The sequence below is a fragment of the Rutilus rutilus genome, assembly GCF_951802725.1.
Source record: "Rutilus rutilus genome assembly, chromosome: 13".
Lineage (NCBI taxonomy): Eukaryota > Metazoa > Chordata > Actinopteri > Cypriniformes > Leuciscidae > Rutilus > Rutilus rutilus.
This window is the reverse complement of record NC_140218.1, coordinates 9669223-9697160: the sequence shown is the minus strand read 5'-3', so window position 1 is coordinate 9697160 and position 27938 is coordinate 9669223. Positions and strand designations below refer to the sequence as shown.

At 37.0% G+C, this 27938-nt stretch overlaps 1 protein-coding gene across 1 annotated transcript; it reads left to right on the top strand.

Annotated features, from left to right (window-relative positions):
- Positions 1-262: 262 nt before the first annotated feature.
- Positions 263-27758, top strand: quoa (quattro a). Its single transcript, XM_084428195.1, has 25 exons — positions 263-338; positions 3645-3842; positions 5744-6875; positions 7057-7224; positions 7880-8003; positions 10013-10106; positions 10196-10282; positions 10394-10510; positions 11311-11409; positions 11567-11718; positions 12752-12890; positions 13748-13870; positions 15076-15267; positions 17402-17693; positions 18549-19017; positions 20158-20407; positions 20492-20575; positions 21216-21440; positions 22862-23032; positions 23635-23812; positions 23923-24039; positions 24825-25001; positions 25116-25315; positions 26795-26853; positions 27068-27758. Exons 1-24 carry the CDS (start codon positions 336-338, stop codon positions 26840-26842), a joined length of 4839 nt encoding a protein of 1612 aa, XP_084284321.1. The 5' UTR covers positions 263-335; the 3' UTR covers positions 26843-26853; positions 27068-27758.
- Positions 27759-27938: the final 180 nt, after the last annotated feature.

Genomic DNA, 27938 nt, shown 5'->3' with positions numbered 1-27938 from the left:
AGCCTCACAGTGACAAAACGGAAATTAACTGTTGTAACTGTCATTATTGTGGCACGTTACTTTTAATAGTACAAGGAAATCCCTGATAACAGGGACTCTCTCTCTCTCTCTCTCTCTCTCTCTCTCTCTCTCTCTCTCTCTGAACTGTGGACAGCCCCTTTTCAAAGACATAGCAGACAGACAGAGGAATCAGAGTCCTGCAGTGTTCAGTTTAGACAGACACAGACAGAATGGATGGATCCGCTTAACAACATAAATCACTTACTTGCTTCAGAGGGACTTCAGAGATAGTTGACATGGAGGTTTAACTGGAGAGGCGCTGTCGTCTGGTCAGAATGGTACGGTAACTTTTTTTGTTCTGTATTCAAACCTTCTGCACCTGTGACTTCATGTCATGAACTATGAATGATAATGCAAAGACATAATTTATAAACTGCCGTTTCATTCTGAAAACCAATATGACACTTTGTGGCATTTTATAGAATCACTTCATGGCATGTATGGAAGTTTTAGACGGTGTTGTAAGTCAACAGTGAATCATAACGCATGACATTCCTCTGAGGAAAGTCAAGTGTCTCGTTCCTCATGCATCAGATGCTTGAATGCTCTTTTATTGCCTGACTGGTCTGGATAAACATGCAAACATTTGCTCCAACACGTGATTAAGGAACATAACAGAGTTACTTTTTGTTATCTAATTCTCAATTAATAATTTTATCAACAAAATCTATGAAAAAACATTTGGTGTAGGTTTTACTTTGAAACGTATATAAACCCTGAAAGTCAGTGCGAAGTTAAAATGGAAATCTGTTCTTGTTTTAGTCTGTCACTGAAGTGACTAGATGTATTATGCACTCACTGACACAAATAAAATTGGTGTAATAACCATTTTCACTCAGAAATTGCTAAAACAGCAAGTAACACAAACTAAATGTGAAGTTTGAAATAGTATTTTCTTATCAAACGTACTCTAAATTTTTTTTTTTTTTTTTTTTTTTTTTTTTTTTTTTTTTACAGTGCTATAGGATATTGTTTATATTTGAGTGTCTCTGCGTATGAGAGAGAAACTGGACACTTGTGTTCAAGAATCACTCCTACATCCCAACACACACACACACACACACACACCGAACATCAGTCATGTGATTTGATGGATGGCCGCTGAGGTCAGAGGAGATTCGAGGTCGCTGCGAGAATATTTCAGCAAGTCCTCAAACGTGGCGTCGGTTTCTCGCTCGACATAAATGCGGATCAGTCAGAAATATATCGGGAAGGACAGATCCAGTATCACATACGTGTCCATTCTCACATCAGACACTTACTAACCCACACAAGATAAAACTCGAGAAATGATCCGAGCTGGATTCAATCGTATAGGAGCAAGGAGCAATAGTATATTAATAATAATATAATAATAATAATGAAGGTAATCTATTCTCAAAGATTTCTCATTTTTGTTTGAAATTATCGTACCTGTAAAGTCACTCAAAAGCAACTGTAATCTGCAATCTCAGCAGAAATGGAAAGTTGATTTATTTTTTATGAAAGTTAAAAGTGCATTATTTTGAAGAATTTTCTTTTTTAATGGACATTCTGTCTATTCTAAGCAGTTTAGAGTCAGAAGTATTCTGATTGGCTATGTTATCTTTACAGTTGCTATTTGAACTTTGCTATTCTCATAAAATTAGAATGATATTTTATAATTATAGTTATGAATGGTGTGAATGGCCATTAAACAGCCCGCTATTATACCTTTTCAAATATTACCTTTCATGCAGTGTAATACAGCTGTTTGTGAATGTAAAAGGTCTGCAAAGCTTCAAAGATAAAAATGCAGATGAATAGAGTTATCGTCTCCTAAAAGAAAGAATCGACTCTGAACTGCCTGAAATGAACCGTCAGTAATTCCAGTCTCACTTCCTGCTCAAACCTACGTAGGTTTTGAACAAATTTGCATAATGCCAGCCTATGGTCTTCATTGGCTGCTGGTGAACTACGTCTACTTTGACCCTCAAACACTGTAGTTGTTGCTGAGACTGGAAGAGTTTGGTTTGTGTTGTTCATGTCGAGAAGACGCTGTTTTTCTGTTGTGAGAGAAAATCCACTTTGATGCACTTCCAAAGGATGAGATAGATACAGTAAAACTGACTGTTACCGGTCATCGTTACCGGTCGACCAATCACAACAGACTGGGCAATCTGACCAATCAGAGCAGAGGAAGCTTACAGAAGCTTATCGTTTCAGACAGATGATGCTGCAATGGATATTATGAGAAAATTAAAGTGTTACATTGGATGCATGTAAACCAATTATAGGAGACTCCAAAACAAAATTATGAACTTTAAAAATAGTATAATAGGGACAAGTAAAAAATATTACATTTAAAATTGTATTTCTTTTTATTTCTCCTTTTGGATTGTATATACAGTAATAATTCATCTAATAATTGATCTGGACAGTAAATCCTGTGTGATCTATAACAGTTGAGCGGTCCCCGTCTCTGGTTTCTCTAACATCTTTGGGCCCTTGCCCTTAAATGTACACCCCTATGGTGTGCGTATATGCGTGCACATGCTTGAGCCCACTGGACACTAGGAATGTCCATTAACCCCGCTGAACCAGCAGAGCGGCTAAATCCAGATCCGGAGACTAAAGGGGAGGATTTGGGCCTGAGGGTCAGAGAACTCAATCTGAAACTGAAACTGAAAACTCCCTACAGACTGTCTCACACACCTGTCTGTCTGTCGGTGATGCTCACTTGATTGAAGTCTTGTGTTTTTTGGTTGTAAGTCGAGCTGAATATTCAGGAGAGACAATTTCTCAGGCAGAGCGGCGGCTCGAGTCGTGGGGTTCGCAAATGAATCTGGCAGAGGGGTTAGAGACCAGCTTCGCCCTTTCTCTGCCTGAACCTGCAGGTCCAGTGTCTCATCTCGGGGTCGGAAGCACGCTTCGCGGTTACTTCCACCCCGAATGAGGCACCGGTACTGCAATTATCCAGTTCTGAGGAGCTGAATGTTGTAGTTATCGAAACAGACTCGCCACTTCATGTAAAGCTAACAGCCTTTTGAATCGTGTCCCTCCCTGCCCTCACTACATTATGAGCGGGTATACACGCGGTTAAAGTGTTTGTTTGGGGGCGGTGCATACGCACGTCAGTGTGGGCTGACAGTTTCGTTCATTAAAACTTTCCCTATGTGTAGAAAAACACACACACTATAGGAAGTTTTAGCTCCGCCCCTGTTGAGTCTGAACTAGCTCGGATCTCTCGCTTGCTGAGCCAGCACGTAGAGTATGGGTCAACATAAAGATTCTACAGCTCGGATAGATTATGGGTCCACAATATATTTATAAAGCGGAGGAAACTGAGCTCAATAAGGATTTACCCATTTTCTCTTTTTCCTATTATCACAACTAAAATGTGTGTTTGCAAGCTATGATTCTTTTTGTATTTAAACATGGATATTCAGCCTGTAATTCAGACTATGAAATACTTCTGATTGTTATTGGCTGCATTTAAATTTGAGAAATTAAATGAAATATCTTTCTGGCCTTTTAGCTGCATAAAATACTGTGCACTTTCTTCAAAGAAAATGTAAATGTGCTATTTATTATTTTCATGGACTGCATGTCTGTGTGTCCCGCAGAACCCAGAGTCCCTGGACTCGTCCATCCAGAGCTGTCTGTCTGTCCTCTACCCACCGTTTGAGGTCACGGCCTCCACTGTCCTCAGCCAACTCTTCCAGGTCATCGATGCTCGTTACCACGGAGACGCCCTCCAGTGTCTGACCGACTTCCTCATCCCTGCCAGGCATCTTCTGGAGAGAGTGCAGCAGTCGGCCTGTGTGAGTGTGGGGGGAAAATTTGTATATACAAGAAATTACAGTCGAACTAGTAACATACAAAAAAATGGCTGCTAGTTACAGGACGTACAGATGTTTCTTCAAGTATGGGCACTGTAGAAACTTATAAAATAAAATCTTGTGAAGTCCTATTGTGCTTCTTTTTTTTTTTTTTTTTTTTGTGTAACTCCCCGAAACGCCTCCATTGTAGTCTTGAGTTTTCTTCCTGGGAACAAACACGTCACAATATTCCTCATTTAAATAATTCATATGCAGAATAAAGAGGCGGGGCCTGATTGAGTTAGTTAGTAGTGTGTTGAAACTGTGTTTACGGTAAGGGGCAGGACATTTCCCAAAACACACTCGAAGTGCTTGACCAATCACAACACACACTGATCCAGCCAACCAATCAGAGCACAGTGTGCTTTTCAGAAGGAGGGGCTTCATAGAGACAGGAACTAAACAGAGCGTTACTGACAGACTGCGAAGAGAGGAGCTTCAACAATGGAGAATATGGAGAAATAATCAACATTCAAGCAGGAAAACCTGTTCTAGTAGAGCCCAAAAACAACATTAATACTTTGTAAAAGGGCATAATAGGGCATTAAATGTGACCATCAATAAATATGAACATAATTATATATTTTATTATTTAAGACATAAAATGCCCAAAGTTGAAGAAACACCCTTACACTTTCTCTTATACATGCATATTATGTTGATGGAAAACGTCTATGGAAACAGTACATTGACTACTCTTATTCTCTTATACTGTAAATGCTTTCTGATGACTAAAAACACAATATTTTCAAACTGACATTAAGGTCTGATAATTGTTAGAAGCTCATTATCTGATGATATTCAGCCGCATCAGTCTGAGTTCAGCTAATATGAGAGGCTCTCAGACAGATCATCATTCCGATATCTTATTGAGAAGTGTTTCAGACCGTCGCAGTATCTGAGGTCAGTCAATGAGTGACTGTGATGTCCGTCTGCACAGATGTTCTCCAGCAGTGATTATAGGACATGTCTTTGATATCAAGAGCATCACTCCATGCTGTTCACATAATGCACTGTCCTTTAAAGCCCTTCTTCAGTCTGCTTCCACAGATATTCATCTGAAGCCAGTGCCATGGGCTGCACTGCATAATCTTCAATTCATAATCACTATCTATATTAGTAAAAGAAGAATGATCTTAATTTAATTGGCTGTTGTAACTTAATTCTTGGCTGTCAGCATTTAACATTGGAATGTGAACTCTTAAAAAGGCTTTAAAATGATTAAAGCACTTGCATGTGACATGTTGAGGAAGTCTTATTGCTTCATTATTAACAAATCAAATGCTGTTTTCAAAATGCATGAATATGCACACGTTTCATTGGTGCTAAAGGTAATATTTACTTTGGGAGTGAATTATTTTTATCTATCTATCTATTATTCTATTATTTGTTCTATCGTTCATTTTATTGTTTATCATTCTTTCTATCGTTCTGTCCATCCATCCATCCATCCATCCATCCATCCATCCATCCATCCATCCACCCAAGGCTTTTCAAAACTGTTTAAGACTGTAAAAAATTATATGATCAATAAGTTATAACATGTTTTTACATTGCTTTAACTCATCAAAATAAGTTCACATACAATATCAGTTTAATGTAACTTTAAGTAGTTAGTAAGAGTTAAGTTAAATTAAGTAAATTAAGTACAGTGACAAGGTTTTTATTTAAAAAAAGTTTTATGATTTTTTTTATTAATATTTTAAATTCCTTTTAACTGCTTCCTTTGGATGCAGCATTCCAATTTGAATTGTAATTGTAATTGTAATTTGAATATGTTTGCCGCCTGATTTCAAATTTAAATGTTAAAATTCCAATTGGAATTCTCTGTGTGTCCTGACCAGGCTCCGTACTCTCAGAGGGTGTTCAGCTGTGCCGGGTGGCCTTTGTGTTTAAAGGATCGCATCGTGATCCAGCTTGCTCCCGTTAACCCTTTGCTGCTCAGACCGGGAGACTTTTACCTGCAAGTTGTGCCGTGTGTGAACCAGGCTGCCCGCATCGTGGTCCAGAGCCTTTTAGAGGTGGAAACCCCAATACCCGAGACCTCTTACCCCAGCATCTTCACTGAAGCCTGGCTTCGGGAGCTCAACGACGGGAGACATGGAACGCCTCTGGCTCGCTGCGTCCTCAAAACCGAGCAGGGCATAGTCAAAGTTCCCTGGGAAGAGGTGGCCAACCCTGAATTCAAGGACAATCGGAGTATGGCCTCCTCGTCTCCGTCAAACCAACAGGAGTCTTTGAGTTCGTGCCGTCCACACACACCTCCCCCTTCTAATTTCTCCGTAGAGACGAGGATCTGTCCTGCACGGGATGGTATAGCAGTGTCCTTGCGTTTGATAGACAGCAGTAGTAGTTCCAGACACGCTGAAATGGATCCGTCTGGGATGCGGCCGGTGGGATGGGTGTCTCCAAACACATGGGACAGCAGAAGTAAGAGCAGTTTGGTAAGCAATTGCAATGCTCTAATGGACCTTACCAAAGAAACCCAAGGATATTCACAGACTCCTCTGCTGAGGTCCAGCGGTGCGACTCGGGACCGAACTGCTTGTGTGCGCACCGTGAGGTTCGCAGAGGAACCCTGTACGCCGTGCATGCAGAGGAAACACGGGACCAAAGCCCAAAAATGTCGGTTCACGGAAGAACCCATTAAACCCAAAGGAAGATCTGAGCGTCTAAACGAACATGCTCAGGAAACTCCAGATCAGTGCAGCTCTTCAAAAACAGATTGGTTAGGAAATTACTCCAGCGGAGGGCGTGAGGAACAAACCCAGAACAATTCCCAGGACTGTTTTACTCCGCCTGTGGTTGGGACGTCTGAGAAATGCCACATTGTTGTCCAAGGACAGACAAGTGAGGTGGACAGAAGCAGCTACTTAGAAATGATCCCAAGGCTGCATGTGGTTCCAGGGAAGAAAACCACCACTTTTGGGCTCGTGTCTCCGAAGTTAAACAGAAGACGATTCGTTGTGACTCAAGGTTTGGATTATATCGGTTTCTTCTAGGCAAGATGCTAATCTAAGAAAAAAGGAGGAAAAGATCAAATATTTTCAATGTTTTATTTAAAGACATGATATTACAGTCCTTATGATCATCATATTAGAAGCAAAACAATCTCTTTGAACATGTTTTTAATGCATGTTGACTTATTCCTTTGAAGATCTCTCTCAGGACCCAAAAACTCTGTCCCCTCCTGTTACTGGACCGCGGATAAATCATTCAGACGCCTCAGCGCAAGCTGAAACAGAGAGACCACCATCCAGATCATCAACTCCTACTTCACTTAAAGCTGATGGCCTTCTTCACTCAGGAATCGTGTGTCTAACAGGTAAAAAAATACACAAACATTTATCATGCCAAATTAATGTAATTTGGTCAGTTGAGTCAGACCTTTGTCTTACACATTTTTTTTGATCACGTAAATGCATTTTATGCCTTGCAAATTTAAATAGATGTGAAACCATTTTGAATGGTTGAATGATCTGGCTGTCTGATATACTGTAGATAAGTCGAATGATTTGTGTCAGTCTTGGTGGTAGCATCATTAAAAATTAGTTAAAAATAATTAACCAATCAGTAATGCTTTGCATTAAATGCCATTATTTTCCAACTATTATTATAAATCATCTTTGTAAAGAAAACATTTGATTTTTTTTTTATGTATAAACAAATGTATAATAAATAATATTTTGTGAATAATATGTTTCAAATAATAAATCTAAAAATTAATTACATTTGAAATTAAAATAAATAAATGTAAATTTATATTTAAGTGTACAAATATTAAAAATGAATAATTTAAAACCAATAAAACCAATAAATCAGGTTGTGATTTCTATTGGAACTGAATGTTTTATACACTCCGCAAGGCAAATGAAAGCAGATGATCTCAGAGTAGACTGCAGTCATGAAAGCATTACCCACTGTCAGGCCAGCGCTGTGTCACGGTCCAACGTCCATCTAACCTCATCTGCCTCCTCCAGGTGGACAGGACCGTTCAGGTCGAGCAGTTCTGGAGATTTATGGAGATCATCAGGTCTGGACTTCTGCAAACATCTCAAGCCAGGAGATCTGCAAACTTCTGCTGTACTTCCACACCATCACCAGGTACAACAGCACTCACACTAATACAGATCAATAGCATTGTAATTTTAAAGGGGTGGTTGATTATGATTTCACTTTTCTAACTGTAGTTAGTGTGTAATGTTGCTGTTTGAGCATAAACAACATCTGCAAAAGTTACAATACTCAAAGTTCAAAGCAAAGGGAGATATTTGCTTTTAAAGAAAAGGACTACAACAAACGGCTCGTTGGGACTACACGGGTTAGTGACATCACTAACCCTGGAATTTACATAAACCCCGCCCCCGGGAACACGCAGTCCATGTTGAGAAGAAGAAAAGTTGTTGTATAAGATATGTATTGTTGTACATTTGTGAGTCAGCTCAAACTTTAGCATCCATCTTTTCACATGCAATAGAAAGTCACTCTGTGTGCATCTCACAACAGTTCATATATGAGCAATTTATAGATTTATCATGACAGAATATCCTAATTGAAGATAGTTAACTCCACATCAGCAACATAAATTCATCAACTAACCATTCAGAGACGTCCTGTTACATTCTACATGTTGTCACTTCTTCTTGAGTCTCTCCATCTTTGTCTGACTCCGTTTTAACATTAAAGGCAGAACAGTTTGTCATTTTAGTGTGTCTGCGTGAGGTAATCACAGCTGCTAACACACACAAGCTCTTGAAACCCCGCCCTCTGCAGCAGCTCATTTGCATTTAAAGGGCCAGGCACAAAATGGTGCGTTTTTGCAAACCCTCAAAAAGTGACAACTTTAACTTGCTATATAAAAATATCTGTGGGGTATTTTGCACTAAAACTTCACACACACACTCTGGGGACATCATAGATATATTTTACATCTTGTGAAAAGGCCATTTTACCACCCCTTTAAAGACCCACTCCGATGAAAATCATGTTTTTCTAGGTGTTAACATGTTCTTGTGGCATTTTTCTGATGTTAGAGGACATATATTGAGAAAAATAAGCTCAAAGTTGTATTTCTGAGTATTTCTGCATTCAAATGTCTGTGAATCAGTAGCAGGCGCTAAAATGCCAGCTAAAATAGACTGGAGTTGTGACGTAGTAACTCCACTGGGTGGGGCCACAAGCTCATACTCCCCTCCGCCCCCGCCCGCTCAGGTTCTGAGGCGTAGAGAAGACGATGGCGGATCAACACCTATGTGCGGTAGCGGGTTGCAATACTAACTGTACGTTCACACCGCCGCCGACTTGAGCAGCAAAGAAGCTCTGGCCGCCCTGTCAAGGACGCTTGTCAAAAAGTACGAGGAAGCTTGTTGACGCTTTGGCCGCTCTGAAGTAGCAGCATTCTATGTTCGATCATGGGAGAAGAGAAGTGCCACACCATGAAAAGTAAACAGAATAAACAAGCAATACATTGACACTAGAAACCTTTTATAATGACAACATTTGTATAACCGTTTTGGTCACATTATTATTTATTATTATTAGTGAGTGCGCGCGCGCGGCCGGGGCTCTCTCTCTCTCTCTCTCTCTCCCCTCGTTCTTATATGCCCTGTCAAGCGCGCCCTGTTAAACTGGCAAGGACTTAAAAACACATAATGATAAGCTTTCACTCTGTGATGGTTAAACTGCAATTAATCCGATAATGATAGGAAACCCAGCAACGGCGATGATCAGCTTCTCCTCCGTTTTCTCGGAAGCTCAAGTCGGCGCCGGCGGGTGTGAACGTACAGAGGAGAGGAGGGGGAGGGTCGTCTCCGTGCCAACGGCTCCGCCCACAACGCAGAGGCGAATTGCTAATGAGCTACTGCCGCTCTGCTGAAGCGAAGTCCCAGAAAACGGCACAGGTTTTGTGATTTTGGCTAAAAACGGCATAATCATCATTTAAAGACCACTGAGAATGTTTAAAAATAGCTTAAAATATGATCGGAGTGGGACTTTAAGCTTTACATTTTAAGTAAAATAAAGGTTTTCAGCAAACGTGGAAATATAATTTGCTACATTTAAATTACATGCATGCATTATATCAGCAATTTTAATGTTAACCGTGTGTTTTGTAGGAAAGAGATGAAAGATGTAGGCATGATGGTGGTGTTTGATGCACGGAAGAAGCCGCCGCATCCAGAGTTTGCCAAAGCTCTCCTGATGGTCCAGGTGGCTGTGTGTTTTTTTGGGTTAAAACTGTAGCTTGAGAACATTTCTAAATAAATATTTGAGCACTAAATCTTGAGCGTTGTCCACAGGAACAGGATCCTCGTGCAGTGCACCCGATTCTGCTGCTGGTGAATAAGGACAATCTCCACAGTCATGAGAAAAGGCCCGGCGTTACGGTCAGAAGAGTTGTTGTTTTTCCCCTATAATCACACACACCTGGCTTCTGTCGTTCTTTTTATGTTATAGTTGTGCAAGTAACAGACTTTGATCTTCTCAACGCTCTGCAGATGGAAACAGTGACGTCATTTAAGGCTCTACATAAAACAGTGGACGTCGGTCAGATAACTGCAGCTCTACACGGGTCCTTACCGTACAATCACTGTGACTGGATACAAATACATCAGGTACATTATTGTGTAGCCAGCATTATTAATAAAATATTAATGTATTATTATTATTATTATTATTATAATTAGTATTTTATACATATAATATTATAATAGATAATATAAAATATTTAATATAATATTAATATGAAATTATATTTAAATATAATTCTATTACATTATATTTACATTATCAGTTATAATTGTATAATAATATTTTTAATATATTGTAATTTAAATTATATTGTATTATTTTAAATTAAATAATATTTTAATATTTATTATATAATATTTTGATTATTAAATTATACATTTATTTTTATATTTAATTAGTATTTTATAAATGTTTTATTATATCAATTATAATATTATAATATTTAAAATAATATTACAATTCATAATATTATATAAAATGATATGTAAAATTATATTGTAATATGCATTATACATTATTATATTATTTTATATATATATATATATATACTACTAATGTTATATATTTATATTCATTATTATTATTATATATAACATTATTATATTAAATTACTTTTTTTTATAATATTGTAATATGTAGCCTATTATTTATTGCTATTACTATGTATGAATTATTATGTAATATTATATTTATTATATTGTATAGTAAATCAATTATACAATTATTATAATATTTATGATTATATATTTATTATTTTGTAAATATTAAGACATTATTATTATTATTATTATTATTATAATTTTTGAATAAATGATCTATTTTACTTTAAAGTTTCTCTAACCTTGCATATCTGTACAAACATGCAGCACTTTTTATGTTACAGAAACTGTATCCATTTGTGTCAGACCTGCGAGAGGCGTCCGCTCTGCTATCAGGAGCTATAAAGAAACTGGAAGGTGTTCATAAAATCGACACAGTGCAGGTAAAGTAATACATTTTTATCTGCCCTCGTCCTGTCATAAACTGACTGCCTCCAAACTAAATTCATCCACAAATAAAAGTGTGCTGTTCTTACTTAAAGATGATGCACAGACCTCTGTGAATATGTAAAATGGCAGAAATTCTTGTGTGGAAATCAGGATGTGCATCAGTGCATTGAGGAGCAGGCAGCTCTAATGAAGGAAGTGATGGAAGACGCGCGATTGGTCGGCTTGCAGAGGGGAGGCGGAGCCATGCTGGCCAGGCTGAGGCTGGAAACTGATGTGAGGTCGCCACACTGTGAACAGAGCTGGTAAAAACACACATTTCAACACACTTCACTCTCAAACTTATGGAAGCTTGTTTCCGCCACAGAATGAAAAATAAAAAAGGAAATTGCGACTTTATATTTCATAATTCTGACTTTTATCCCAGAATTGCCTGATATAAAGTCTCAATTAACTTTGAAATTCTGGGGTTTTTTTCTCGGAATTGCATATTTATATAGAGAAGAATAGAATAGAATCGGGCATTTATATAGCGCTTTCATATGTACTACTGTACACCCAAAGCGCTTTACAATCATATCAGGGGATCTCTCCTCAACCACCACCAGTGTGCAGCATCCACTTGGATGATGCGACGGCAGCCACAGTACAACGGCGCCAGTGCGCTCACCACACACCAGCTATCGGTGGAGAGAGGAGAGAGAGTGATAGAGCCAATTCAATGTAAGGGGATTATTAGGAGGCCATGATTGGTAAGGGCCAATGGTGTGTGGCCATGACACCGGGGTTACACCCCTACTCTTTACGAGAAATGCCATGGGATTTTTAATGACCACAGAGAGTCAGGACCTCGGTTTAACGTCTCATCCGAAGGACGGATGATATTATGATTATATGATGATTATGATTATGATTATTATGATTACGGATGATTATATCTCGCAATTCTGACTTTATAACACGCAATTGCGAGTTATAAATTCAGAATTGCATGATATAAAGTTGCAATTGCATGTGATAAAGTCAGAATTGCAATATAATTGGACTTTATAACTCGCAATTGCAAGTTTACATCTTACAATTCTGAGAAAAGATGTCACAATTATCTTTTAAAATTGTATATTCTGTGGCGGAAAAACGCTTCCATACAAACTTGAGCTAGATAAATGACTAAGCAATTAAACTACAATACAGTGTATTCCAATATCACTTCAAAGTACATGTGATGTGATGGAATTTCCAGTAATGAAAGTTTTATTCGGTGGAAAAACACATTCTATATATCATACATTTAATATTGAAGATCCCTGATGGAGTAAATCACCTGTTTTGCCGCAGTGAGGTGATTGACACAGTCACACACCTGTACAACGCCATGGAGGAGCAGGTGCATGTTCTGGCCAGGAAGTCCAATGTGTCCCTGCAGCATCTGGACTTCCTGTTACAGCTCAGAGAGATGGAGTCCAGGTTTGCAAAGGTACAATCATAGATCCAAACACAAAACACTAACGGAAAGGTTTTGAAAAATCATAGGTTTTAGTACTACGGTAAGGCCACAATATACAGTACACTACCGTTCAAAAGTTTGGAGTCATACGTTTACATTACATTTACATTTATTCACTTAGCAGACGCTTTTATCCAAAGCGACTTACAAATGAGAACAATGGAAGCAGTTAAACTAACTGTAGGACAACAAAATGCAAGTGCTATGAGCCTTCTCAGTTTAAATCTAACGCAGTACATGCATGTAATTATTATTATTTATTTTTTTAAATAATAGAATAGAAGAGAAAGTCGGTACAATTTTTTTATGTTTTTGAAATAAGTCTCTGATGCTCACTAAAGCATTCATTCTTTGATTAAATACAGTAATTTTACAGTAAGATTATACAGTAATAACAGTATTATTGTAAATCTTTAAAATATCTGTTTTCTTTGTGAATATACTGTAAAATGTAATTTATTCCTGTGATCATTTTAGCATCATTACTCCAGTCTTCAGTGTCACATGATCCTTCAGAAATCATTCTAATATGATGATTTAATGCTCAAGAAACAATTCTGATTATTATCAATGTTGAAAATAGTTGTGCTGCTGAATATTTTTGTGAAAACCGTGATTTTCTGGATTCTTTGATTAATAGAAAGTTCAAAAGAACAGAGTTTGTTTAACAGAAATCTTTTGTAACATTATGTCTTTACTGCATTCCTGCTGAATAAAGATGTTAATAAAAGTAAAAAAACAACAACTTTTGAACAATAGTGTACATTCATCTTCTGCATCTGGAGTAGATCTGTAGCGTGTAGTTCAGTAAGCGTGTCTGTGTGTAGATGAAGGAATGGTTGGACACAGAAGGAGAAACGCAGCTCCTGCAAGCCGAATCTGTGGACGACTCCAGTGAACGAATCCAACACACACTGCAGAGTTTCCAAGCTTTTCTCTCCGAAGCAAACGTAAGTGAGAGTCAAGAAACGTAATGCTGCGCTGCTGCAGAAGTGACTTCATTTAGGGATTCAACTAAATCTTTTCTCGTGTTATGCATGTTTTAAAATCATTAACCCACCTAACGAATATATGTTTTAAGAACGTTCCCATTAGGTTATGAAAACGTTATTTCTGAACGTTCTCTGAACATTCAAAACGTTACTTTTTTTGGGGGGGGGGGGGGGGGGGATTATGCGAACATTAAAGTCCACCTGCGGTGAACAAAAGACAGTCTCAAAAACGCGGTTTGAAATTGCTGGTGTTTCTGACGACACAAACTACCTTGTAACCAATCAGATCAACGTGTGATCGTCAACAAGTGGATCTCTGAGCTGAGAGAGTGAGTGGAGGCGGGGCTCATTTGCATATTCATAGAACCGCATATACTAAATGTGGTGAATGTACTAAGGGTGTAGAGTTACATTCAGGATATTTTAAGGCATGAAGGCTTAAACCTTTTTAAGGCTTTTATAATACATTTAAAAACATTTTAATATGTCATTTTGGTGATCAAAGATGAGTTTTAAGGGATAAAATTATTGACTTTAAGGGAACATTCCATTTTATCATTTAACAAACATTTATGGGAATGTTTCTTTTGAATGTTCTCTGAACATTCTGAAACAACACCACCAAAAAAAAACATTAGACAACCGTCCAACTAAAACATTTAAGAAAAAAAATAATAATTCAAGAACGATGTATAAATAACAGTTTTGAGAACATTATCAAATACCAGATAACTCTGAAGGAATGTTCTATTAACGTTACTGGAAGAATGTTTGTTCATAACTTTGCCAGAACGTTAGCTGAAGTTCTGTTTTCCCTGTTCCTGATCATTATTAGGGTACATTTACACGACAACGATATGCTTAAAATGGAGAAGTTTTTCCTTAGAGTTTTCCGCGTACAGACGACACCAAAACGCTGTATTCTGCTGCCAGGTCATTAGATGTTGATGAAAAACTATAGACTGAACACGTAATACGCATGTGCATGACGTAATCGTCTTCAGAGAATTGCGTTTTTGTTGTTTACACAGCGACCGTTTTCAAAAACTTGCACTTTGAAACCCGTTTTCACAAGTTTGTGTTTTCAGACACACTTTTAGATTCCTTTTCTTCTAAGAGTGTGGGAAGCTGTTTAACCGGGTATGTATTTGTTGAAATACCAGGAGAGAAAGCACCAGGCGATGATGCTGGTGTCCGACGCGGAGAGAGTGCAGGGGCCGACCTATCCCGAGACCGAGGTGTTTCACAGGATGGTGTCCACGTTTAAATCCAGCCTGGCTGAGTTTGTGTCGCGGGCCGAGCGCTGCTGTGAAGAGATGCGGATGATGGTGTACGTCTGCCACTTCTGCGAGAGGGTACGTCTGACACTTTCATTTATTTCTTCACATACTTTATATATAAACTAAAACCAAAACATTCATATGGCTTATTACAATCAATTCCAGTTAGCTTGCGTCATTATTCTTTAAGGCCACATTCAGCATTTTTGCATGTCCAGATTTGGTTTGAAATGTGATTTTTACAGATCATACCAACTCAGTCTGGATGCTCTGGCTGCTCAAGTCGGATTTCAAATTGTCTTTGGGTCCAGTGATGGAAACACCACACCCCTCGAAACTAATTCACTTTAAGTTTCCCCCTTTTTAGAATAAAATGTTTTCAATTTATGAGCAAATTAATCTGTACTTCACATAGTGTCAACTGGCCCCTGACGTTCTAATTTAAATCATAGAACAAAACATCTCTATAAATGTTAAAGGGGTCATCGGATGCCCATTTTCCACTAGTTGGTATGATTCTTTAGGGTGTTCATGTAAAGTTTGTAATATACTTTGGCTAAAATTCCTCAATGGTTGTGTAAAACAACCCCCTTTTTACTTCCTCAAAAACAGCTGTTCACAGCGACCAGTTTCGGTGCATGTCTCTTTAAATGATAATGAACAACTGCTCACCCCACCCCTCTCTTCCATGGGGCATGTCGAATGGCTGAGGGCAGAAATATGCTAATACGGGACAGTCCGTCAGTGGTCGTGGGCGGAGCATGAGCATTATGACATCACAGTGCTCAGAAAATCCAAATGGCCTGATTATTGAGAGTGTTTAGACTTTTTGAGGATTAAAAAAAAAAGGAGTGAATGGATTTTTTTCATTGTATGGTGGGTGTGTCCACACACCGCAAAGACACACGCAAACATATAAAAGTGAATTTTGCATCCGATGACCCCTTTAAGACTCTATATGAAAGGGATAGTTCACCCAAAAATGAAAATTCTGTCGTTTGCCTCAAGTTGTTCCAAACCTGAACACAAAAGAAGGTATTTTGAAGAATGTTGGTAACCAAACAGTTAATGGACCCCAATAACTTATATACCGGTAGTAGGTTTTTTTTTCTTTTTTTTTTTCATACAGTCAGTGAAGCACATTAACTGTTTGGTTACCCATATTCTTAAAAATATCTTCTTTTGAGTTGATGACAATGATGACAATTTTCATTATTGGGTGAACTATCCCTTTAAGAACTAGTTTGACCAACTAGCAGCAGTTAGATAAGAGTTAATGAGTCTTACCTTTCCTATTCAAATTAGACGAGTTTACCTTTTGATGTAACTGACTTTAAAATGTTAGGACCAGTCGAAGAAAAAATAAATAAAATGAGAAGACTAACTTTTTAAGTTAAGTTATCAGTGAACTCATAAGTTAACTAGTTAAATACAATAGTTGTCTCATTCAAGCATGTAAACTCACATCCTTGTAGTAGTTGTAGACCACATTTAGGGCCTTGTTAGAAACACAGTGGCTTTAAAATTCATGTTTGAGGTTTGTCATTTTTGTTGTATAAACATTAAAGCTTATTTAAGTCATGGTAACAGCATTTACTGAAATAGAAATAATTTGTAACGTTATAAATGTCTTTTTAGTGACACTTTTGATAAATTGAATGTGTCCTTTCTGAATAAAAAGTATTAATGTCTTACAAAAAAAAAAAAAAAAAAAAATTGTATAATGTATGGCTCCAAAATGCATATTCTCTTCCAGGTTGAATCAGTCCTGCCAATTTAGTGAAAATTCAAATCATGAGATCATGCTGCCATCTTGTGTTTTATGTTATAACTAGTCATCAAATATAAACTTGCCTATCAAAAAAATACATCTGGTTAGTTCAACAAAGAAATTTCGGTAACACTATTTTACAGTGCATTTGATACATGTACTTAGTAATAACAATAAATCATGCATAATTACATGTAACTAACCCTCAACCAAATCCTAATCCTACCCTAACCATATAGTAAGTACATGTTGTTGCTTAATATTACTCAGTACTTAAATATATAATTACACTGTAACAATGACACCTTAAAGTAAAGTGTAAGCGAAATTTCCTATTGATATCAACACAGTATTTCTTTTGGAGTTTGGACTTTTTTTAATCCATATAATGCCAAAAATCCCCCCAAAAATCATGAACGAATCGATCTTCTCTCTCAGGCTTCAGCCGTGGCCAGCGACTGCAGGCGATTTTTGGATCAGGATCAATATAGCTGTTCCCCAGACGAAGAGAGCTGGACCCGTCTTCATGCTCACCTGCAGAGATTAGACGAGTTTTCTCCCGAACACTTCCAGGACGTGAGAGCGCAGGCGTGCTCCAGCTCCAGGGCTCTGCGGGTGTGGGACGCCGCCTGGATCCACTGCCAGGACGTCCGGCGCCGGCTGGAGGAGAGACTGGCAGGAGCTCAAACACCCGCTGGACGAGGCTCTGATTGGCCGGAGAAGATTCCAGGTGAGGATTCAGGAGCGTCTGTAAGATAGGGTGGGGCGAAATGATATGGATGCTTGATTATGCCCCGGAATAAAAAAATATATAAATAATTGCGACTTTTATCTCACAATTCAGGCTTTCCTCCCCTCACAGTCCTAAGTTAGAAACTCAAAATTGCGAGTTTGCATTGAGTTGACATATTACAATTCTGTTTGTGTTTTTTTATGCAACCGTATAATTATTTTTTGTGGTTGTTATTTCTGCCACAGAATAAAAAAAAATTAAAAATACAATTGCTACTTCTCACAATTCAGGCTTTTTTCCCCTCAAAATTTTTCACATCTTGCAATTTTGACTTTTTTTCTTCTCGCAATTCTGTTTTTTGTTGTTTCTGCCACAAAATAAGAAAAAGGATAATTGCGACTTTTTATCTCAAAATCGTATCTCTTTTTTTTTCTCAGAATTCTGAGTTTAAATTTCGCTATTCTTTGTTTTTTATTGTTTTTTGTTATGTTTTGTTTTTTATTGCACTCTCTCACAACTCAGGCTTTTTTTTCTCTCCCAGTTGTGAGTTTATATCTTGCGATATATTTATTTTGATTCTGACTTTTTTCTCAGAATTATGGAGTTTACATCACACAATTCTGTTGTGTTTACATTCTCACAATTCTCACTTTTTTTTTTATTCTGCGTTATTTATTCAGAATAAAAATAAAAAGTTAATTTCGACTATTTATGTCACAATTCTGACTTTTTTTTATTATTATTCCAAATAAGCTTCCATATTTGTTCTATTGTATTTGTCCTAAGTTGCTTTTTTGTTCTTATTTTAAATAACAAAAATAACTATATTGTGATACATCTCATTTGTCCAAGATTTTGGTCCTATCGCCCACCCAGTACAAGATGAGCAGGAGTTTGTGCCGGATCCGTCAGAGAGCAGGGTGAGTCGATCGAGAGACAGCATGCACACCACCGTCACCTGCTTCAACTTCAGATCCAACCACAAAACCCGGAGAGAGTCCAAAACCCCACAGACTGCCAAGGAAAATCCGGCAGACTGCGGGCAGAGAGGCAGAAACGTTAGCAGAAGAGCTTCCCAGGACCAGAAGCCGGTCGCAGGCTCGGGTACGGTGGGCTGTCAGTGGTTCCCTTGGCAAGCGGCGAACAGAAACATCAAGAGATCTGAGCTCCACATCACTGAGCCCATCCTCTCACAGGACCAGGAGTACGGGAACCCTCGTCGCGGCAGCTTCTGCTCTCAGACGGCCCGTGGATCCGAGACCGACTGGAGAACTGATGGAGAAAACGCTGCATCCAGCCCAGAAAGCCCAAACAGAACCATGTGAGTTACATTGTGTTCTTGTGCCCATTCCAGACGCTTAAAGACAACATGGAATTAATATCGATACTGTTTACTTGGTAACACTTTACAATAAGGTTCATTAGTTAACATTAGTTAACTACATTAGTTAGCATGAACTAAGAATGAACAGCATTTATTAATCTTTGTTAATGTTAATTTCAACATTTACTAATATTTTATCAAAATCTTGGGTTATAAATTATTTTAAGGTGTCATTGTTAGTGTAATTATATATTTAAGTACTGAGTAATATTAAGCAACTACATGTACTTACTATAGGGTTAGGGTAGGATTAGGATTTGGTTGAGGGTTAGTTGCATGTAATTATGCATGATTTACTGTTATTACTACGGTAAGTACGTGTAACATATGTAACAAGGACACTGTAAAATAAAGTGTTACCAAATCTTGTTAACATTAGTTAATGCACTGTGAACTAACATTAACAAACAATGAACAGCTGTATTTTTATTAAATAACATTAACAAAGATTAACAAACACAGTAAATAATATATTGCTCATGGTTAGTTCATGTTAGTTAATGCTTTAACTAATGTTAACTAATGAACTTTATTGCAAAGTGTTACCGTTTACTTTAATAAATGTTTCCGGTCTAATTGTAAAAAAAAATCATTAGTGTGAGTTGGGTTTTTTTATATCCTATAATTAGAATGTAATAATTTTCTCTGCCTTTGAAACAACTTTTCTTTTTCTCCAAACTTTTATAACAGTATAACAGGGGGATACAATTCTCAATATTTTTCATTTGCTATTTCTTTCTCTGTCCAAAAGCTTTCACTGATGTCAGAAAGGTAATGTTTCGGTAATAAGAACAAATATAGGATTATAAAAGTGACAACACCGTGTTGTTTCAGATTGTACTACTGGAAACCATAATTGTTATTCTAATGGTAAACAAGACTTTACCATTATTTACATACCAAATGTAAATAGTGAAGATTTTAATATAGTATCATTGTGATCATGACCAGCTATTTTGAACATCCAAAATAGCTATGGTATTACCATGGTGCCATGTGCAAAAATACATGGTAATATAATGATACTTTGGATTTGTATTATTTTAGAAATCTGTCGTTATCTTTATTTCCCGTCAGGAAGCTTCACCGTGTTATGGAGGAGCTCCTGCTGACGGAGGTGGAGTACGTCCGCTCTCTGGGATACATCTTGACTCATTACTTCCCCCTGTTGGCCAGACCCGACGTCCCGCAGGACCTGCGCGGTCAGCGCGGACGAATCTTCGGAAACCTGGAGAAACTGTACGACTTTCACTGCCAGCACTTCCAGCAGGAACTGGAGTCCTGTCAGGCAGAACCACTGAGAGTCGGACGCTGCTTCCTAAATCACGTAAGACAACAGTGTCATGCTGCTTTCACTTCTTAAAACTTACAGAATATCATTCTGACCTTGTACGAAAATCTATTAAAACAGAGAGAGAGTTTTGGACTTTACGCACTTTACAGCAAGAACAAACCCCAGTCTGATGCGCTCATTCAACATCATAGATACTTCAAGGTGAGGAACCTACAATTGGTTATACATAAATTCAACTAATATATATATATATATATATATATATATATATATATCACTATTTTTCAAAAGAAAGATTTTTTTAAATATATTTATTTAAGAACCTTTTTTTTTTTTTTTGCTCATCAAGAAATTTGATGAGCAAATTTCTAATTTGTTCATTAGAAAAAAACTAGTTAAAAACGTAGCATTGTGAAATATTATTACAATTTAATATAACAGTTTTATGTGAATTTATTGTAAAATTTTATTTATTCCTGTGATCAAAGCTGAATTTTCAGCATCATTACTCCAGTCTTCAATGTCACATGATCCTTCAGAAATCATTCTAATATGCTGATTTGCTGCTTCAGAAACATTTATGATTATTATCAATGTTGAAAACATTTGTGCTGCTTCATATTTTTGAGGAAACAGTGATACATTTTATTTTTCAGGATTCTTTGATGAATAGAAAGTTCAAAATAACAGCATTTATTTGAAACAGAAATTTTTTGTAACATTATAAATGTTTTTACTATCACATTTGATCAATTTAATGCATCCTTGCTGAATAAAAGTATCAATTTCTTTACAAAAAATATCCTGATACTGATATCAAACTTCTTCCGTTCCTGTCCAGCGTAAGCAGATGGAGTTGGGTGACAGCATGGATCTCTCCTCATACCTGCTGAAGCCCGTCCAGAGGATCAGTAAATACAGCCTTCTGCTGCAGGAGATCCTGGACGAATGTGAGCCGGATCAGAGCGGAGAACAAGAGGAGATCCGGGCGGCTCTAGAAGTGGTGCGGTTCCAGCTGCGGCACGGGAACGACCTGCTCACCATGGACGCCATCCGGGACTGCGATGTTAGTGGTGAAATTTAAAGTTGAATTTTAATAACCTGTTAAAAGAAATATTTTCAAGATATAGTTCACCAAAAGTTGCACTTTGGTCACCATATACACTCACATTTATGTACGGTGGCCGAGAGAGCTCAACATGCTGAAACTGAAGACATGGAAATGTAAAAAAACACCAGCAAATAAGGAAAACATCTTAAACAGTTTGACAACACATGCTGCAAATACTCACAACTCAACCAAATACAGTAACAAGCTTCAAATACTCACAACACAACCAAATTCAGAAACAAGCTGCAAATACTCACAATACAACCAAATACAGAAACATGCTTCAAATACTCACAACGCAACCAAATACACAAACGTGTTGCAAATACTCACAACTCAACCAAATACAGTAACAAGCTTCAAATACTCACAACACAACCAAATTCAGAAACAAGCTGCAAATACTCACAATACAACCAAATACAGAAACATGCTTCAAATACTCACAATACAACCAAATACAGAAACACGCTGCAAATACTCACAAAGCAACCAAAAAGAGCTCAACATGCTGAAACTGAAGACATGGAAATGTAAAAAATTACCAGCAAATAAGGAAAACATCTTAAACAGTTTGACAACACATGCTGCAAATACTCACAACACAACCAAATACAGAAACATGCTTCAAATACTCACAACACAACCAAATACAGAAACATGCTTCAAGTACTCACAAAGCAACCAAATACACAAACGTGTTGCAAATACTCACAACGCAACCAAATACAGAAACATGCTTCAAATACTCACAATACAACCAAATACAGAAACACGCTGCAAATACTCACAAAGCAACAAAAAAGAGCTCAACATGCTGCAACTGAAGACATGGAAATGTAAAAGAACACCAGCAAATAAGGAAAACATCTTCAACAGTTTGACAACACATGCTGCAAATACTCACAACTCAACCAAATACAGAAACAATGCAAATACTCACAACTCAACCAAATACAGAAACACTGCAAATACTCACAACGCAACCAAATACAGAAACGCCCAAATACTCACAACGCAACCAAATACAGAAACAATGCAAATACTCACAACGCAACCAAATACAGAAACGCCCAAATACTCACAACGCAACCAAATACAGAAACAATGCAAATACTCACAACGCAACCAAATACAGAAACGCCCAAATACTCACAACACAACCAAATACAGAAACGCCCAAATACTCACAACACAACCAAATATAGAAACATGCTTCAAATACTCACAACACAACCAAATACAGAAACATGCTTCAAATACTCACAAAGCAATCAAATACACAAACGTGCTGCAAATACTCACAACACAACCAAATACACCTGACACGTGTATATGTAAGTTGCAGTCATGGTTTTGTCATTCTATTTCTTCAGCTGAACCTGAACGAGCAGGGCCAACTGATTCGCCAGGATGAGTTCTGGGTAATTTTCCGTAAGAAACGTTCCCTCCGGCGAGTGTTTCTCTTCCAAGACGTCATTCTCTTCACCAAGACCAAAAAAAATGACCGTGGAGATGATGTGTATGTTTACAAACTGTCTATCAAGGTATGTGTATGGTAATATTAATATTTTATCTGGTCCGTTTTCACCTATTGAAACAAACTGAACTCTTCGCATCAATACGCAATTATTTGCTGTGGTCATATTCAGGGTTTTTTTCTAGCAGGAAACTTACAAAACTTTACATTTATGCATTCAAAGCAACTAACACACATTTATAATGTCACAAAAGATTTTATTTCAAATAAATGCTGTTATTTTGAACTTTCTAGTCATAAAAGAATCATCAATAAAAATGTGAATATAAAGAAGTTTAACATTAAGCAATTAAAACAGTTTTCAAAATTGATATTAATAAAGAAAAATTCTAGAACAGCAGAAATCATTAAAACAGAAATCAGTTATTTTAAATTGTAATATTTCACAATATTATTGTTTTACTATATTTACTGTATTAAATAAATACAGGAGGGAATGTGTATTTCCTGGAAATCAAACCCACTCAGAAAACATTGCCAAGAGTTAACACTCATTTTCTATTTTCAAAAAAAGGTATTAGTAAATAAAATCAGTGTTTGTTTCATTTGCACAATTTGATCTGTGTCTCCTATGATTAAATTTTAAACTTGTTTAATGTTTCTCTGTAGACCTGTGAGATTGGCATGACCCACTCCTGCGGTCTGAGTGGCCGGAGTTTCGAGATCTGGTTCAGGAGGAGACGATCCCAGGACACCTACATCCTACAGGCAGAGACACGGGACGTCAAGGAGGCCTGGACCAGAGACCTGGAACACATACTGTGGGAACAAGCGCTGAAGAGCAGAGGTCAGAGCATAGCACAACAATTTATGGTAGAAAATGTAAATTAGTCATTTAGAGACAAAGTCTAACAACTTTAAATGTTTACTTAGAGGTTACTGTACATGTTGTTTCAGAGCTGAGACGACAAGAGAGGTTGTTCATGGGAATGAGTTGGAAACCTTTTATAAACTTTCAGCCCAGAAATGCAACCGTTAACAATCACGCCGTGAACGGTGATGTTACAGGAAGAGGTATTTATCAGCCAATCACAAGCTGACGATTGAATTCTCTTTGATGCATAACACTCATAGTAATAAACTCAAGGGCATAGTAACGGTTTGAAAAAGAGGTTGGACAAAACTATCCTGAAATTAGTTATTCTAGTATATTTATCATTAAAATACCACAAGCAGGATTAAAACACTACTGCAACAGCTATGAACAAACAGTTTTATCAAAATTTGTCTTTCCTCAGTTTTATTTAGTTTAGTCAGCGCACAAACTCTAATATTCATGACCCAAGCTGCACCTGATCATTACAATGTGATGTTCACCCTAACTAATTCCTGTACAAATATCTAAACCTTTTTAAATCAAGATAAATTTACTTGAGAAGAATAATGACTTAAGATATTATAAATATATCATAGTGAGCATAGTGACTCTATGCTTAAAAAGAGAAAAAATTTCTGCCAGTGTGGAAAGAAAAATAAACTTGTATTCCCTTTAAATTAAGTTTATTTTTCTGATCCCACTGGCAGATTTTTTTTAAATTGTTTTAAGCATGAACTCACTTCATTTTGAAAAAAAATTCAGAAAATAAGACTTGATATCTTTATTAATTTTGCTTCTCAAGCCAATGGAAAAATCCTCTTGAGTTTTTGTTGAGGGAACAAGGGTGATGCTGAGTACAAACATACATCACTGCAGCTCTCTATATTAGCTGCTATGCCACTGAAAAAAATACTGTATTTATTTGACTTAATAAAGTAAAACACCTATTCACCTAAACTTTCTGTGACTTTTGCTTTGACAGAAGTTGTAGGAATTCTGAAAACTCCCAATCCCTTGGTGTCCAGCCTTCAAAGGGGCGTGTCTCTGCCACGGCCTGATTCGATTGGCTCTGGCAGCAGCACGTCAACCGCCGGCAGCCACTCATCATCCTCGTCTGGGCGGGGCTCCATGTCCCCAAGCGTTTTCCAAGGAAAATACGGTATCAGAGCAAAAACATCTACTTACTATTACAGGAAAATAAATACAAGTGTCTGTATATTAAGGGAAAGGGCTTAGTAATATGAAAATCTCTCTCTCCATCCATTCTTCATAGACTCATCTGCGGAGAACACAGGTTTATTTAGCTGTGCGGATCCTAATTGCCCCACAGGAAGGAGAGCATCTGTGTCGTCACTGGTTCAGTCCAGACCTTCAGCTCCTCAGTCGTCTCCTGCTCATGGTCTTCACTACAGCTCACCTACCCTGTCCAGAAAGAAGATCAGTCCACTCACAGATGCTCACGGCCCTCTCAAGGTAGTAAATGCAAATCACCTCTTTTCCAAAACTCAGTGAGCTGTCTACCTAGACGACATTATTAGGCAAAATGATGCTGACCTGTCCTAAAGATCCTACATTGTAAAAAACAAAGATACTACTAGTTTTTTTTTTTCATGCACATGACAAATGGAAAGAAAACATCCAAAATAAAAATGTAAACGTTTATTTCTTACACTACATCTATTTGCGTCTGTAGATTTAAATTACAGTGTACATATAAGTAAAAGTTTAACTTTTTTAACTGCACTTCAGCAGCACTTATATACATCAAACTTTACAGTTTTCTTCCAATCTATATTTTGAAGGTTATTACTGAGGGGTTTGTTCATATATCATTCGGCTAATTTTATACAACGTTATTTCTAAAAACATAGTTTTTTTTCCTGGCTATTGACAGTATTTTCTGATTTATGGAGTGAAAAAAGGGATATCCAAAATCCCCTCAGTAAATTACTCCCCTCTGACTCTAATATAAATTACTCTTATACGACTAATAATTGTTTTTTTTTTTTTTCAGATTTCTGTTCTGGAATTGTATGCAAATTAGTGTATATTTAAATATATAATGCCTCATTTGCATGTTTAAACATAACATATCAGAAAACTTGTAATGCAATTTTGTTTTTTTTGTGCAATTCTTAGTGTAATTAATCAACTGGGGAAGTATGGTGATATATTTTTGCATATTGTTTTTTTACCCTTGCCTCAATATGAAATTTCTAATGCCTAAATTTCCGTATTGTTTTTTTACAGGTGTTTTCCCTGTATTTACCCATTGCATTGCGTTTTAGAGTTAAAAGAAATATCTGTAAAATTACAAGTACCTTTTCTATTTTTCAACAGATATTATTTCCTTACAGTGTAGAACGACCAGAATCTAAGGAAGCATCTCTTCCATTGTGAATGTGAAAGATTTTCTGTGAAACTTTTCACCCAAATTATATATTTAATTAATCAATTTCCAATTTTCAAGTATTAAATATTTTCTTTTGGCACATTCACAGTTACATACAGTACAGCTTGCAGTGAAATGTAAACCTGGTCAGCTACTTAGATTGTGCATTAAATAGGAATAAAAAGTAGGTTAAAAAAATCTCTATGAATGAAGTAGTTATGACTTTGCTATGGCTGAAACAGTACTGCATAGTGCTTGCAACACCAAAGTCAAGGGTTTGATTCCCAGAGAGTGCATGAAGCAATAAAATGCGTACCTTTAATGCAATGTAAGTACCTTTGGATAAAAGTGTCAGCCAAATGCATAAATGTAAATGTTACAATTAATTGTGAGCGCTCATTTGCTGCCTTTGTAGAGAGTCACATGGTTTTATTTTGATTAGGGTGGTGATTAGATCATATACAGCAAAAACTAGGATTTGGTAGAGTTTAACACTGATATTTCAAGAGGAAAATAAGTTCTTATTTTATGTTAATGATGTTATTCTGTGCTTACCTCAGTGTCAGTTTCAAGAGCCGATTCGATCCAAAGCATCAACAGAAGTTTAGCTGTGATAGAGGTAAGTTTTAATACAGGTACAAATAATAAAACGTACTTGGATAAAGCGATATATTTCAAATTTCAAATCTTGTATCATTGCAAAATGTAAACTATATTATCGCACAGCTCTAATCTGTTTAATGTGACATACATACATACATACACATACACACACACACACACATATATATACACACACTAATGATGCAAAATTTCTGCTTGTATCTCTTCAGAGGCAGTTCACTGATGTCAGATCAGGTCATGTGACCTCTAACCAGTGAAGTCAACAAGTCAGATGTTACAGTTTGGAAACTCCTGATGCAGAACAGACCAGAAAGATATCAGTTCATATTTTGAAAGAATTGCAATAAGAAAGAAGAAAAAGCAAGATGAGAGTGACCAGACCTTTTTGGTGGACCAGTTGTTTACTTCATCATCATCATCATCATCATCATCATCATCATCATCATCATCATCATCATCATCATCATCATCAGAAAAGGCACATTTGAGGAACTACATGGACATTTTCCCATTGCAGTTCTGGAAAAAGAACAGAAACATTCTGTTTAAGCTTGGCCACTGTTTTGCATGAGACAATTTCTTGATGAACTGTAAATAAAAATGTATTTAAAAATCATATTACACAAGAAAATGCAATGTTTAATATTACATTAACCAGAATTTGAATTAATAGTCAAATATTTTATGTGTCATGATTATCAAACGTCCTGCTATACCACTGAAATGCTGTGCTTTGTACATTTAACCAGCTCAAAAACCCCAGTATAGTTTGTGGGGTTCAGGGAATTTTGAAAATACATACATAATGAAAACAATTGCTTGAAAATTCATTTGGACTGTCTAAGGGTTTTATGTTCATTTTGTGTATACTGTAATATGCAGGATGTCAGTACCTCACTGGAGAGAGAAAACTGTATTTTATTATTTAAAAGATTTATAATAAATAAAAGAAGGTAATTATAATTTGCTGTATTGTGTCTTGCTTTCGATAGACAGTCAGATAAACAGACAGAAGCCATAAAATGTTATTTCCAGTGACTTCCAGCACTAAACGGTTTGCTTTAAACACAATCTAGTGAA